The sequence below is a fragment of the Salminus brasiliensis genome, chromosome 2 (assembly GCF_030463535.1).
Source record: "Salminus brasiliensis chromosome 2, fSalBra1.hap2, whole genome shotgun sequence".
NCBI lineage: Eukaryota > Metazoa > Chordata > Actinopteri > Characiformes > Bryconidae > Salminus > Salminus brasiliensis.
In genome coordinates this window covers 32,475,052-32,489,043 of record NC_132879.1, presented here as the reverse complement: position 1 = coordinate 32,489,043, position 13,992 = coordinate 32,475,052, and the positions used below count along the sequence as shown (strand labels likewise).

Sequence of the window (13,992 nt, the reverse complement as noted above, 5' to 3'; positions counted from 1 at the left end):
AGAAGGTTCAAAGTGTGGCAGCTTTGTGTGCAACACAATGCTGTGCAATTTAAACAGGTGGTAGTGAGGAGCTAAAAAAATAATTCATACAATAAATCTAAAATGTATAATTAGTAAACTTTATAAATATATCATGATGTATGATATATTGTATGTAGAATTGTATTGAATGCAGAATTCATATATATATATATATATATACATACATATACACACATTGTCCTGGTTAAGAACCCAAATAACCTGTAGGAAGAGTCAAAGCAGAGAGAATAGGTCCTTCACTGGACTTGGTCCAGCACTGCTTGCTTTAAATAGTCTGTAGGTCAGGGAGCTTGGTCCAGATGATCCACTTAGCTGATCACACCACCTTCTGGAGACATTGCCTTTTCTGTGCCTTCGTGCTGTTGCCAGACAAGGCTGTGATGTTCCCCATGAGGATGCTTTCGATAGTGCAGGTATAGAAGTTCTGCAGCACCTTGGAGCAAAGTCCCCTAGGTGTCTGAGGTGGCAGAGATGCTGACAGACTTTCCTCACCAGGGTTTTTTCTATGTGTCAGAACCACTACAGCTCCAGGACACTCAACACCAGTGTACTTATTAAACCTCCTACAGCCACCAGAGGGCACCACTGCACGTTTCATGGCATGCAGTGTCCCATAGTGGGCAGAACCAAGCACTAAATCTTTCAAAATCAAGCCTTTTCTGGAGGGCATTTATTTTGTCCTCTGGTCTGCAGTGCTCCAACTAATAATATTTGGAGTGGTCTTTGGATTGCCTCAGTGGTGAAGTAATTCACTTTAACTGTAGCTGGAGGTTTTAAAAAATGTATCTCTCAGGTTGATGTCAGTAAAATATCTGGAGTGTGATTCAGTGTGTGATGTCTGGGATTCCACTCTGTGCTAAAACGCCTTAGCAGCTTAGCAGCAGGAGTTCAGTTTAGGACAGAATGATCTCAGAGTGAAGGCCCATTCCAGAGAACAGTCCCTTAGCCCATTGCAACAGTAATGTACACTGGGACTTTGTCCTGTCCTTTAGAAACTACTCACAGAAGTTCCACCATATACTTGGCTATAAAAAGAAAGTCCAAACTAATGAAACATTGCATTAGTTATATTTAACTTACTCATAAACTGATTATTAAACTGACCTTAAAAAAAGTTATTGTTTATTATTTTTGAATCAATAATCAGAAACGGTCACAATCCAAAACCTTATACTGGCTCATATGGCATAGAGACACTGCTCTGAGTGTCAAAATGGACTGTGGAGTGAAAAATGGCTCAGTGGACTATGGCACTGCCTTTACAATCTGAGAATCTTTGGTTCGAATCCGAGGTCATGCTGCGTTAGTCCTCACTCTCCTAGTGTTGGGGTGCTAGTGATGGCATTGCTACTGATAGGGAGAGTTGACATTAATGGGGATTGGGTAATTGGTATTCCAAATTGGGTCAAAAATTATAGATAAATAAATAAAAACAGCTGATGATTGTATTCACTGTGTCTCTGCCTGCTCTGTAGAGATACTGTAAAATAAGCTGCCTGATTTACAGGACAAATACTAAACAAACAGTAGATTTTGGATCTTTTCAGAACATGAAAGAGAGGCTTTTGATTTGGCATGTTATCGGTTGTAACCCAACTGTGTTAATGAGAGCATTTTGTCTTTTAATCTTTTTGTTTATGTGTTTGTTTTTTCTCATTTGTATCATCAGCTGGATGCTGGTGCTGTGTATTATGAGCACCAGATGCCCTCAGAGCCCTTCTGGGTAGTGAAAGACTCTGTTGAGCTTGAGCTCTCATCACCACCAGCGGCACGACTCAACCACACTCTCCCTGTCACCGTGTCGTACTACGCCGCCAACCGCAATGTGTCTTCGCAGCTGTGGAAGAACAAAGGTATCATGCTGAGTCTGTCAAACATCTGCTGTAATCTACTACCTCATGTTCTGTATACTGATGCAACGCACATGATGTTGTGGAGTCATTCAGCAGTATATAGTTTTACATTCAGATGATTTGAGTAAAAATTATATCTTACCTATTGAGTGGTGATGAGATGTTTCTAACTGGTTACTTTCTGGTTGTATTTCAGGTATGTCAGTGATTCAGGGGCAGTCTAAGGTGATCGATAGTTCTATTCTGGATGCATCCAACCTGCTAGCCAGTCTGCCAGCAGAGAAGCGAGCAGGGCAGGACATAGTTTTTGAGGTACGGCAATTCCCCGTACAAGGCCGGCTCACTCTTGGTGGTGGCGACCTTGCTCGAGATGCACCCTACTTCCTGCAAGAGGATATCAGTAAAGGGGAGTTGGAATACTCCCACAGTGACTCAGGCGCCTCCTCGGACAGCTTCTCTTTCCGTGTGCGGCTGAACCCTCATGGCCGCTCCCCTCAGGCTGCTCCAGGAGCCATAGTGCTGGAGGAGATTTTCCTCATCTCCATCAGAAGAAGAGACTCAAATCCTCCAAAGCTGGAACGTTTGGACCTGCTGCTAGAGGTCCTGCAAGGCTCCACCACTGTGCTGTCCCAGCAGTTCCTCAACACCATTGACCAAGACAGCACACCAGATGAGATCAGATTCTCCATCTCAAAGAGCCCTGTTAACGGGCACGTCATCTACAAGGACACCAGAGACAGGATCAGTCGGTTTACGCAAGAGGAGGTCAACATGGGTCGTGTGGCATTTGTGAGTGACGGAAGCTTGTCAGATGGCTTCATAGAGTTCACGGTCTCTGACGGGAAGCATCAGACAGAACCACACACGCTGCACATTGGCGTCCTAGCTAAGAAACTCACGCTTAGGAAAGTTCAGGAGATCCAGGTGAAGCAGGGAGATGACGAGACTCCCATAACAGAGGCCATGTTGAAAGTGTCCACAGGTGGGGACAGAGAGGAAGAGGTACTTTACAAGATCACAAATGTCCCCAAGTATGCAGCAGTGATGGTGGACAGGCAGCCTACTTCTGCTTTCACCCAGAAACAGATCAAGGAAGGGAGGGTTAGCGTCCGCTTCATCAAGTCCACTTCTCCAAGTGACAGTTTTGCTTTCGTGGCCCGAAGCAGAGCAGCTAATGTGTCCTCTGCCCTCAACATCACAGTAAGGCCTTTAGCAAATGTGGCCAAGGATCCAGTGCTTCCTCAAGGTGCCACAGTACTGGTGGATCGGAAGCTGCTAGATGCGACACCACTCGCCAACAAAACCAGAACATCCCCAACCTTTAGTGTGGTCCAACAGCCGAAGGGAGCAAGGTTTGTGAGGAGAGGAGGCTCTGCAGAAGGCCAGCCTGTCGAATCTTTCACCCAGAGAGACCTGGACGAGGGCCGTGTGGCTCTAGAGGTTTTGAACACCACAGGGGTTCCAAAAGGCAAAGGTCATGGCCAGAGTCAGGGTCAGGATGAGGCTCGCTTTCTCCTCAAAGCACATGGAGTTCCCCCTGCAGAGTGCATTCTCTCCTTCAAGACAGCTCCCTATGACCCAGCAGGAGTCTATGGTGCCACAGTCCTCAAAGCCCCTCCCTTGACGCCCAGCTCTGACACCGGTATGTCCGGCCATCCAGACTTCAGAGGACGAGGGGACAGTGACTGGCCACATGGAGTGGACCCCACCACAGCCTCCACTGGCTCCCACAAAGCCCCTGTTTCAAGACGAAACACATTATGGGCTATTCTCATTCCCATCCTCGTCAGCCTGATTCTGCTGCTTCTGGCTGGTCTGCTAGCTTACTACCTGGTGAGACGTAACAAGACAGGGAAGCACAATGTCCAAACAGCTGCAGCCAAGCCGAAGAATGGAGAGATGGGCCAGGAAACCTTCAGGAAAACGGATCCAGCGAACAACATCTCCATGACCACCATAGAGCCCAAAGAGGCAGATCCTGAATTACTGCAGCACTGTCGGACAACAAACCCAGCTCTGAAAAAGAACCAGTACTGGGTATGAGAAAAATAAATGAGGACCCTGTTCTGTCATTCTATCAGTGGCAGACTCGCACCCGGGACTTGTTGAGAGAACATGTATGGGAGCTTCCTTGAGTCACTCCTAAGACATCCTACTAGTTTTTTAGAAAACATCATCATTTTGGCAAATAATTGCACTTTACCTCACTTGCTTGTGATGCACTCCATACATGCAGATATTGTCATGCCATAATGCCAGTGGGGCAAACAAAATTCAAGTCTAAACAGTTTACCCAAAAAAAGGAGACATCAGTAGAGACTTGGAAAAGTATATGAGAATGGAATATGAGAAAAATATTTTACCTTATACAACCCAACTACCCATCTTCGGCAAAGACTAGGTTATGCATCTTTTCATTGTTCCTGTTAGCTTTTGTTTAAGCTTTGATACGTATTGAAAGCTGCAGTCACCTTAAAGGATGAACATACAGAATTTATTGCATAATCACGGTTGAAGTGAATTGTCTATTATTTGCCAAAATGCTGAGGTTGTCCTTCAGAGCAATGCACATTCTTTAAGCTTCAAAAAGGTCAGTCTGTTGATTTTCAGACAGTAATTGACTGATCAATACATACAATCCAAGCTAGACTGATATTCAATTTCATATCGTTAAATAAAACTTTTGGACAAGAACATAAGTTAATGTTTGAAAAAAAAAGATTTTATATGTTTTTAAAGTAAATATTTGTGATTTTGTTTATATTAAATTGGAAAATAATTAAACATTTTGGGGGTTTATGACATGAATCATGTACTTTCTACACAATGCCCATTTTATTTTTTTGTAATAAATTGAGTAGTTCAAAAAAGTTATTTGATTTTAATGATCTCAATTAATTAGTTCCTATTCAATATTGTCCTGTAATCAAAAAAAGTAAAAATATGTTTTAGTGGGTATATACATTTTCAAATGATTTGTATGAAAAAATAGGGGTTGGTTTAGTTATTTTTGTACAATGTGTAATGTTTTTTTTTGTTGTTGTTACTTGTTCTTTGTTTGTTTGTTTGTTTGTTTGTTTGTTTTGTTTTATCTGTCTGCAGCACGTTGTACCATAATTCCCTCAGTGCTTTGGTGGTGTGGCTAACACAACTGATATTTTATACATACATCCACTGGACTGACTTAAGGCACTGAAGAAGTATTTTGTAAAGTTCACCTTACCGAAACCACAGACAGGATGTGACTCAGCAGTGGCTGTGTTAACTACATCCCTATTGGCTGATAGAAAGTTGAGGTTGAGGTCATTATTCCGAACTGTACGGTTCAATTTTCCAGAAGTGAAATGGAGCTCCTTGGAAAAGTAGTGTTCCCATCTCACTTCCAGACAAAATGCAATTATATCATTAGTCACCGAAACCTATATGCCACTGAAATTGCTCAGAAATCTCTTGTAGTGTATTTCAAGAGGGTGGAAAAAATTTCAAATGTGTGTTTTTATTATTTTTAAATTACCAATCATGATACGTTCCTGGCCCCTGAAGTTGTGTCTGAAAGTTCTCATTCAACTTCTGCAAAGTGACTTTGTCTGTTTTTACACTTTGCTTGAAGAGATTCACTTTCCTGATGTTGTATTATCTAGCATATACCACTTCTCTCTCTCTCTCTATATATATATATACATGTATACTATTTTTAGAGTGTTTGTCAGCCATACATGTAGATGCTTAGTTCTATAATTGACTATGGACTTACAGATTGTCCAGCAGGCAAACTGTCTGTAAGTCAACCTGTCCAAACTATACATTCCATTATCAGTTTAATTAGTTCTCTAGTTCAGCATCAAATGCAATTTTTCTGCATTTAATTATGTTTTATTAAGTTTTCTATATGAAAAACAATAATTGCCATTGTCACATTTTAGGTCTTCCGTGTGAAATTAAAGTTAAGAAAAGAAAAACAGTTTATTCAGAAGACCATTTCTTGTTTATTTTATTATGTATGAGGCCTATTAGGAGTTGGCTTTCCTGTTTTTAAACAGTGATATTTTAAGTGTATTTACATGAATATTCTCACAGAAAGTAATGTTAATTAGTAGAGTTACATGAAATGGGTATGTATTTCAATTGGCTTTAAGTGACTTATTAAACAGTGTTAGGGCGTTCTGTTCTTGTAGAGATGTAGAGTAAAATGTTATTATTCTTTTCTTTTCTATTTTACATCTGCCCAAATTTACTGTGTCGTCCATGAAGGATCTAAAGTGTTTCCGGCATGTGTTTCTGTACCTCATTTTAATCAAATATTGTATTTATCCCAGGGCAAGAGCAGTTACTCTAAATGAGATAGCTAATTTCCCTGTAATAGAAAGTTAGTGATAATTTAATTAGAGAATATAACTCAGGTTTAAAGTGTGTGTACGTTACAGTGTTTACCCAGTAGTAATATGTCAATCATTGATGAATCTCTATTCCCAAATGCAGTATCTAGGCCTTATTTTGCATCTGTTATGCTCATCTTGTTTGTACATATTTTGTTAAAAAAATCTTTATCTGTCGGATTACTTTTGAAAACTGTTTTTGAGCATCGAATAATTTGTTCAAGCTGGCTACGTGTGCACAAGTTCTGTGTCGTGCTGTTACTGCTTGCTTTCAGCATTTAGACTCTAGTATGGTACTTTCTGCCTTTCAGCAGTTCTGCCTATTTATTTTTCTCCAGCTAGGCATTACATACCTTTACAGCCAATATGCTTTCTGAAAAAAAGGTTTCTGGAAATGTAACCCACTCTGTGCAAAAGAAAGAAAATTGTCAATGAAGACTCAACAAGTCAAATAAATAAATAAATGAAAACAATGTATTTTGCTGAAGTTTTATGGTGACTCTTACCATTACCTACAAAAAAAGGTCAGAATCATATACAGTCCTTCAACTTGAGTTAAGCTTAATGGAAACAAGAAAATAAGAACATTATTACACTGTTTTTATATGTGAATATATTTAGTATATAAAAATGATTATATAAATAAACTGGGACCTCCAGAATCTGACAGAATGAACGCTCTTGTCTGCTATACACTAAGTAACCTGCAGATGGTACAAGGGTGCACATGAAATTTTTCAGTCATGAAACAAGTAGTCATTCGTCAGCATTTAACAAGCCCCGGATTCAGTCATTCTTTCCTAGAGACGGCATTATTTTCTCGCTGCACATTTCAGCCTTCTTCTGTTTTTTTTTCTGTTGAACTTAAGTCTTCATGCAGGCGCTGCCATTTGCCTACCAGGAAACTGCTACTTTTCTTTGTAGCTTGGCTTTCTACCTTTCCACCTAATTCCTCAAATAACTCACTTTACTTTAATTTAATTAAAATGATTGGTTGAGATTTTATGAATAATCTCCTCTTCAGAACAGGTCAAAACTGTCATTGTTTAAGTTCAGGTCAAGGTACTTAAGAGTTAACGTCTTGTGAACTAAAAAACAGCACCATGTGTCACACATTCCATCTTTACACTTTTTTAAATAGCACTGCCTTGAAGGCTATCATGACCAGGCCAAGACACATACTTATTTGTACGTAGAAGGAGCTGTAAAGCTCAGACGATAAGGGGAAACAGCTGACCAGCGACTTATCAGACAGTGCCCTTCAGTTTCATTGTCAACTGAACCGACACTGACACGCCTCTGAGAAGAAAAGGGAAAGCATGACATAGGTGAAAGAAGATCCACACAGCAGATTTGCACACAGTCGATAAGTGAAACTGCAGTTTCTCATACAGCTCCTTCATCCTGGTTTGAAAATATAAGAAGGTTTGAGAAGGTTTGGACACAGCATAACTGCAAGATGGACTGATGAAGGTGGGTCTGTGTTTAAACACCCATGATAATAATTAAACAAAAATGTAAACAAAGTGCAAGACAAGACAATAGGTGCTGAACAAGAAGGTGTCACGTGTGGATAAAGACATAGCAGATGTAGAGGTCTGGCATAAGGACTACTTTCTGAGTCGGGGAGTAAGTCTTTTTGACGGAATGACCAGGTTCAGTCACTGTTACTCCCACGCTCTCAGGATCAAGACTGCAATCTATCTTATGAACTCAGCAAAGTTCACTATAGCTCAACCTCAAATATAAATATAATATAAAGTAAGTAGCTTTGTGATTTTTAGTTAATCATGTATGTAACATAACATCATGAGAAGCACACACAGATCCTGTAAAGTTCTGATGGTAAGCTCATGACTCAGGAGACACACATTGATTTATCAGTCTACTCAGGCTTTAGTAGAGCTCAGTAACACAGATAAATAACTGATCAGCACAGTGATTTATCAGTCTACTAATGCTTTAACAAAGCTCAATAACACTGAGATAAATAACTGATCAGCACAGTGATTTATCAGTCTACTCATGCTTTAGTAGAGCTCAGTAACACTGAGATAAATAACTGATCAGTGCAGTGATTTATCAGTCTACTCATGCTTTAGTAGAGTTCAGTAACACTGAGATAAATAACTGATCAGCACAGTGATTTATCAGTCTACTCATGCTTTAGTAGAGCTCAGTAACACTGAGATAAATAACTGATCAGCACAGTGATTTATCAGTCTACTCATGCTTTAACAAAGCTCAATAACACTGAGATAAATAACTGATCAGCACAGTGATTTATCAGTCTACTCAGGCTTTAGTAGAGCTCAGTAACACTGAGATAAATAACTGATCAGCACAGTGATTCATCAGTCTACTCATGCTTTAGTAGAGCTCAGTAACACTGAGATTAATAACTGATCAGCACAGTGATTTATCAGTCTACTCAGGCTTTAGTAGAGTTCAGTAACACTGAGATGAATAACTGATCACACAGTGATTTATCAGTCTACTCAGGCTTTAGCAGAGCTTAGTAACACTGAGATAAATAACTGATCAGCACAGTGATTTATCAGTCTACTCAGGCTTTAGCAGAGCTCAGTAACACTGAGATAAATAACTGATCGGCACAGTGGTTTATCAGTCTACTCATGCTTTAGTAGAGTTCAGTAACACTGAGATAAATAACTGATCAGCACAGTGATTTATCAGTCTACTCATGCTTTAGCAGAGTTCAGTAACACTGAGATAAATAACTGATCAGCACAGTGATTTATCAGTCTACTCATGCTTTAGTAGAGCTCAGTAACACTGAGATAAATAACTGATCACACAGTGATTTATCAGTCTACTCAGGCTTTAGTAGAGTTCAGTAACATTGAGATAAATAACTGATCAGCACAGTGATTTATCAGTCTACTCATGGTTTAGTAGAGCTCAGTAACACTGAGATAAAGAACTGATCAGCACAGTGATTTATCAGTCTACTCAGGCTTTAGTAGAGTTCAGTAACATTGAGATAAATAACTGATCAGCACAGTGATTTATCAGTCTACTCAGGCTTTAGTAGAGCTCAGTAACACTGAGATAAATAACTGATCAGCACAGTGATTTATCAGTCTACTCATGCTTTAGTAGAGCTCAGTAACACTAAGATAAAGAACTGATCAGCAGAGTGATTTATCAGTCTACTCAGGCTTTAGTAGAGCTCAGTAACACTGAGATAAATAACTGAACACACAGTAATGTATCAGTCTACTCATGCTTTAATATAACTTTAATATAATATTCTGAATATTGGCTTTCCAAAATGTAACGTGGACTGATAACATATTCCCAGTTTATATTATATTACAGCCCCACACTGACTGAGCTGTAAAAATAGGTTACAGAGTACATAGTAATGCAATACTGAACACAACTGAAGAATTTCACTCAATATATTATGGAATTGAACATAAAACTTAACTAACACAGATTCTTTCTTTAATCATGGTGAACATTGAAAAGTTGTGATTTCAACAGTGTGAAATGTAAAATCTTGAATATACCATGTTTTGTTGGAGAATTTTGTCTAGCTGGAGGATTAGAAACAGAGATGCCCCTTCAGTAGAGCATAGGATCATGGGGTCTTACCTGCTCATCAGAGCAGAAGCCCCAGTGTGTTTGTGGAAGGATTTACTGCTTCGGACAGCTTTACCATCAGAGATGTGCTCGTTTAGCAGAGCTTTGAAAGTTGCTGACAGCACTGACCCTAGTAATTGCATTTACACAAAAGAAACTGCATTTACTCCATGTTCTCTCTATGATAGATTGGTATAGGTTACTGTGAGGAGTGTAATTTATATAATGTGTGGCTGCACTACATATGCTTTGATAACCATATTATTAGGCACAATGTCAGTAATTCACAGTTCAAGCAAACATGTAATTTGGACATTAACCATTCCATACAAACCATAGACTTTAGATGTCTTTATATGTATGCGGCACAGATGAGCTACATATGCTTAAGGAGTGTATTGAACAGTTCTGCACACAGCTGCCAGGAACAGCAGCTGTTAAATCTGGCCTGTGGAACACATGACCCTGAACTTCAATACAGCTGCTAAGAACTGTAGAGCCTAGATATGAGCCTATATTTGTTGAGTCTAACCATGGTGCACATCTTGTGGTAAATTTGCTAAAGTCTAGACGGTGCATTGTGGTCAAACTCTGTGCCAGTGTTCAGTCAAAGTTGAATAAAGCTCCATTCTGTCCCTAACGGAAGTGAACAGCAGATACCCTGCAGGCACAACAGGCATAGATCACACTCAGAGATCACTCAGATACAGCCAGCAGTGTTATGCTTGGAGTGGCAACATCAGCTGTCTTATGACCAGTTGTGTGGACAAACCACTGCGAGTAAAAGTGTTCTACACTGGACACACCAACAGGCTTTGGCAGGTGCTGGGGTGTTTCAGAAAGGCATTGTGGGGGCACCAACGGAATGATTAATATAAATATTTGCTGTTATATAAAAATACCATTATATGTAACTATAATTTATGAAAATGTAAATATTCAAGTAAATGTTTGTTGTTAAACATAGTCAAAATTAATGGTTTGACATCGAATGCTAGGCAAGCTTTAGCCAAACTTGGGTGAACACTATCTTAAATGCCATGAAGCATCATAGCACGTCCAAAGTACATAGAATTTATAATGCAGACTTCTGTTAACACATATGTTTACATAACAAATTAGATCAACACAATATATAGTCAAAATGTACTATTTTTGTTATGGTGTGTAGAGCTTGGAAGTGGAGGTGAATGAAAACGCAGGTCTTTATTAAAACAAGGAAAAGTCAGAAAAAAAAGAAAAATAAATAACATAAAAAGACAGAAAATCTAAGACCCCCAGTGAGCATGCCGATGGTGACAGTGTCAAGGAAAAACTCCCTCAGAGCTGGAGGAAGAAACCTTGGGAGGAACCAAGACTCACTAGGGGGACCCATCCCCCTCTGGTCAGAACTATTTATAAGTTATTGCTAAAAGTTACCAAACCATCTATACTGTTGAACTGCTCTGGTGCGCAACATATTCATAATCATAATATAGTAAAAAAAAAACAATCAAACAGAACACAAAAACAACAATAAAACAAAACAAAGATAAAACACCATAAACTGCCATGAACATACATCCACATGATCATGCGCAAGACCAGACAAAGGAAGGCTAAAACAAAGGGGTACTTGTAGACTAACAAGGGACACACAAGAAACACCTGGACTAACAAGGGGGCGTGGCTACAGAGGAGGTACAGGTGGGAACACTAATGAACAGGAGGGGCTTGAACTGACAAGGCACAAACAGACAGACATTACAGAACAGGGGCAGGCATGACAATGTTCTACATTTGAAAATTAAGGGCTTTAAAAAAAAGGTTACTATTATTGGCAGGGATGTGAAATACCTAAGTAAATATACTTTTGTTTTACTATTTATAAGTACTGTTCAGAAAGACTTCAGATCCCTGAGCATACTAAGTGAAGTTGTATTTACTACTTAACCTACTGGTATACATAACCTTCTGATGAGAGCTTTAACACAGCATTGGATATTGGTCTTATCCTGCATTTACTTACTATTGGATTTATGGTAAATACAAGTCATTTCTAGTGGAACATTCAGAACTGTTGGCTGTTATTGGTTGTTTGTGCACACTATTTTAATCTGTAATCTACACTCATTTAAATTGATATAGAACAGCATTATTTATCTTTCTATCCAAAGCAAACTTTGTACTGATTTTAAACAAGCTGTAATAAAACTGTAAAGGAAACCAGGATATTTTAACACCCAGCAATTTTACACTAATTTCAAATCTCCCATTGTTTTTAATCAACTACCTTTCTAAACTCAAATATCAAATTGGGAATGTTCCAATCAGGTTTTATGACACACCACAGCACAGAGACGACCCTGTTAAAAGAAGTAAATGATATCAGAACAAATCTTGGCCACAACAAGCCTTCAGTTCTGGTGCTACTTGACTTTAGTGCTGCCTTTGATAGCATTGACCACCAAATGATTTTATAAACATACTTATAAAATGTATGAACTTTCTCTTAGTCTTAATATCCATACTTATATACTTTGATTTGTATTTGATCTGTTTTTATTATCTGCAATATTTTATTAGTTTTATTTTGTCTACTATTTTATTTTACTGACTTCTGACTTCTCCGCTAGCGCCGTGCAGGTTATTAGGGTTACATTAGCCGCCATTTTTCATGTCACTCCAACAACAAAGCACTTGGAAGTAAGTAATGTGTAATTATTATATAATTATACTGTTTTAATGTTCTACATATTTCACTGTTTTAAAATATTAATAAAAAGGAGAGGGAATTGACTAATGCTCTTTTAAGATAATTTAAATGAAGATTTAGTCAAGTATATTTTATTATACTTATAATATTATATTGTGTAAAGTTTTACTGTAGTTTTTCCTACCCCTAAAGGAAAAGATCACATGATGCAGGCAAACAGATAAGTGTGCAAACATTACACATCATCGCTCTATGGCAGTAGTCACGTTCTATCATACCAGCACTTGCACTTACACAAAAGCAGTGAATAAAATCAGTGAATCACCTCCCCAGAACCTTGTCTTTTACCAGTGTCATTGTCTTCACCTTTTTAGAAGAAATATAAACCTCAGACTAAAGGTGGATAAGATACTCGTCCTGAGCAGTGTAAGTAGCTGTGCATTAATGGTCAGACTGGATTACCTTGTTGGTACACTCCCTATTGCTGTGCATTCTGGAATTGTAAGAATGGACTGTTTCTTAAGCACGCTTTCTGACACCAGCACAAGATGGTAGATTACAAAAGCTGGCCAGGGCATAGTTGTGGAAATAGCCACATATTCCGATCTGACCATTCTCATTAAGTATAACTATATATAATCCTACAATTAGCTGTGCCGCTGCTCTCACAAGCATAACTACAGGGCTGGACAGGGGCTTCTCGTGGCACGTGTTTGTCAAATAGGACCTAATTTGTACCTTACAGCACTTTTTTACACATCCTGCCCTGCACACCCCCACCCCCCACCCCCTGCAGAAAATCAAGCCTGCATGTTCCACATTTTTAGTCACAGCACTGATACTTCCACATGAGCAACTCAACCCTATAACTTTTTTCGAAATCGTTGCCCTGATTGGTTGGAGCACTATTGTCATGGCGATGCATGTTTACAATAGGCTGGACCATCAGCAGGGCAATGGAGGGTAAGCATTCCAAATTAAACACAGGCTATTCCCGCATGGCGAGTGCTGCGGTAAAACACCAGACTGGCAGGAAATAGTCAGGGCAGACGCCTGAGGAGAGCCCGAGAGCGAGCTTTTGATCTGGGGCCTGTCGTCACCCTCGCTGGACGATGCCGACTGTTTTCCACCTAAAAGAACGCACACATAGGCCTGATGAACTCAGGGATAAGAGAGTGCGGAGGCCTGGGCTGTTATTTTAGGAGAACAGGTCTGGAAATGCACTTACACTGTCCCCAGAAGCTAGCTCAGCCAGTCTCTGCACAAAACCACACTGCTGCATTTCACTCACACAATACGAGAGACCGCATGGCAGCCCTGGACCAACTAGTTTTTGTAGATTTTCTTAGTGAAAGTCACTACACATTTTCTAGAGAGAAACACTACTGCATCAAATATGACAGTCTTTGTGTATGCC

General features: G+C 39.4%; 1 protein-coding gene across 1 annotated transcript in view; it reads left to right on the top strand.

The window, feature by feature from the left end:
* Positions 1-6,705, top strand: part of cspg4 (chondroitin sulfate proteoglycan 4) — a 66,201-nt gene extending 59,496 nt beyond the window's left edge. The window contains exons 9-10 of the mRNA XM_072672411.1: positions 1,712-1,895; positions 2,092-6,705. Coding sequence (XP_072528512.1) covers positions 1,712-1,895; positions 2,092-3,938 — 2,031 coding nt within the window. The 3' untranslated portion in view covers positions 3,939-6,705. The remainder of the gene's footprint in view (positions 1-1,711; positions 1,896-2,091) is intronic.
* Positions 6,706-13,992: the final 7,287 nt, after the last annotated feature.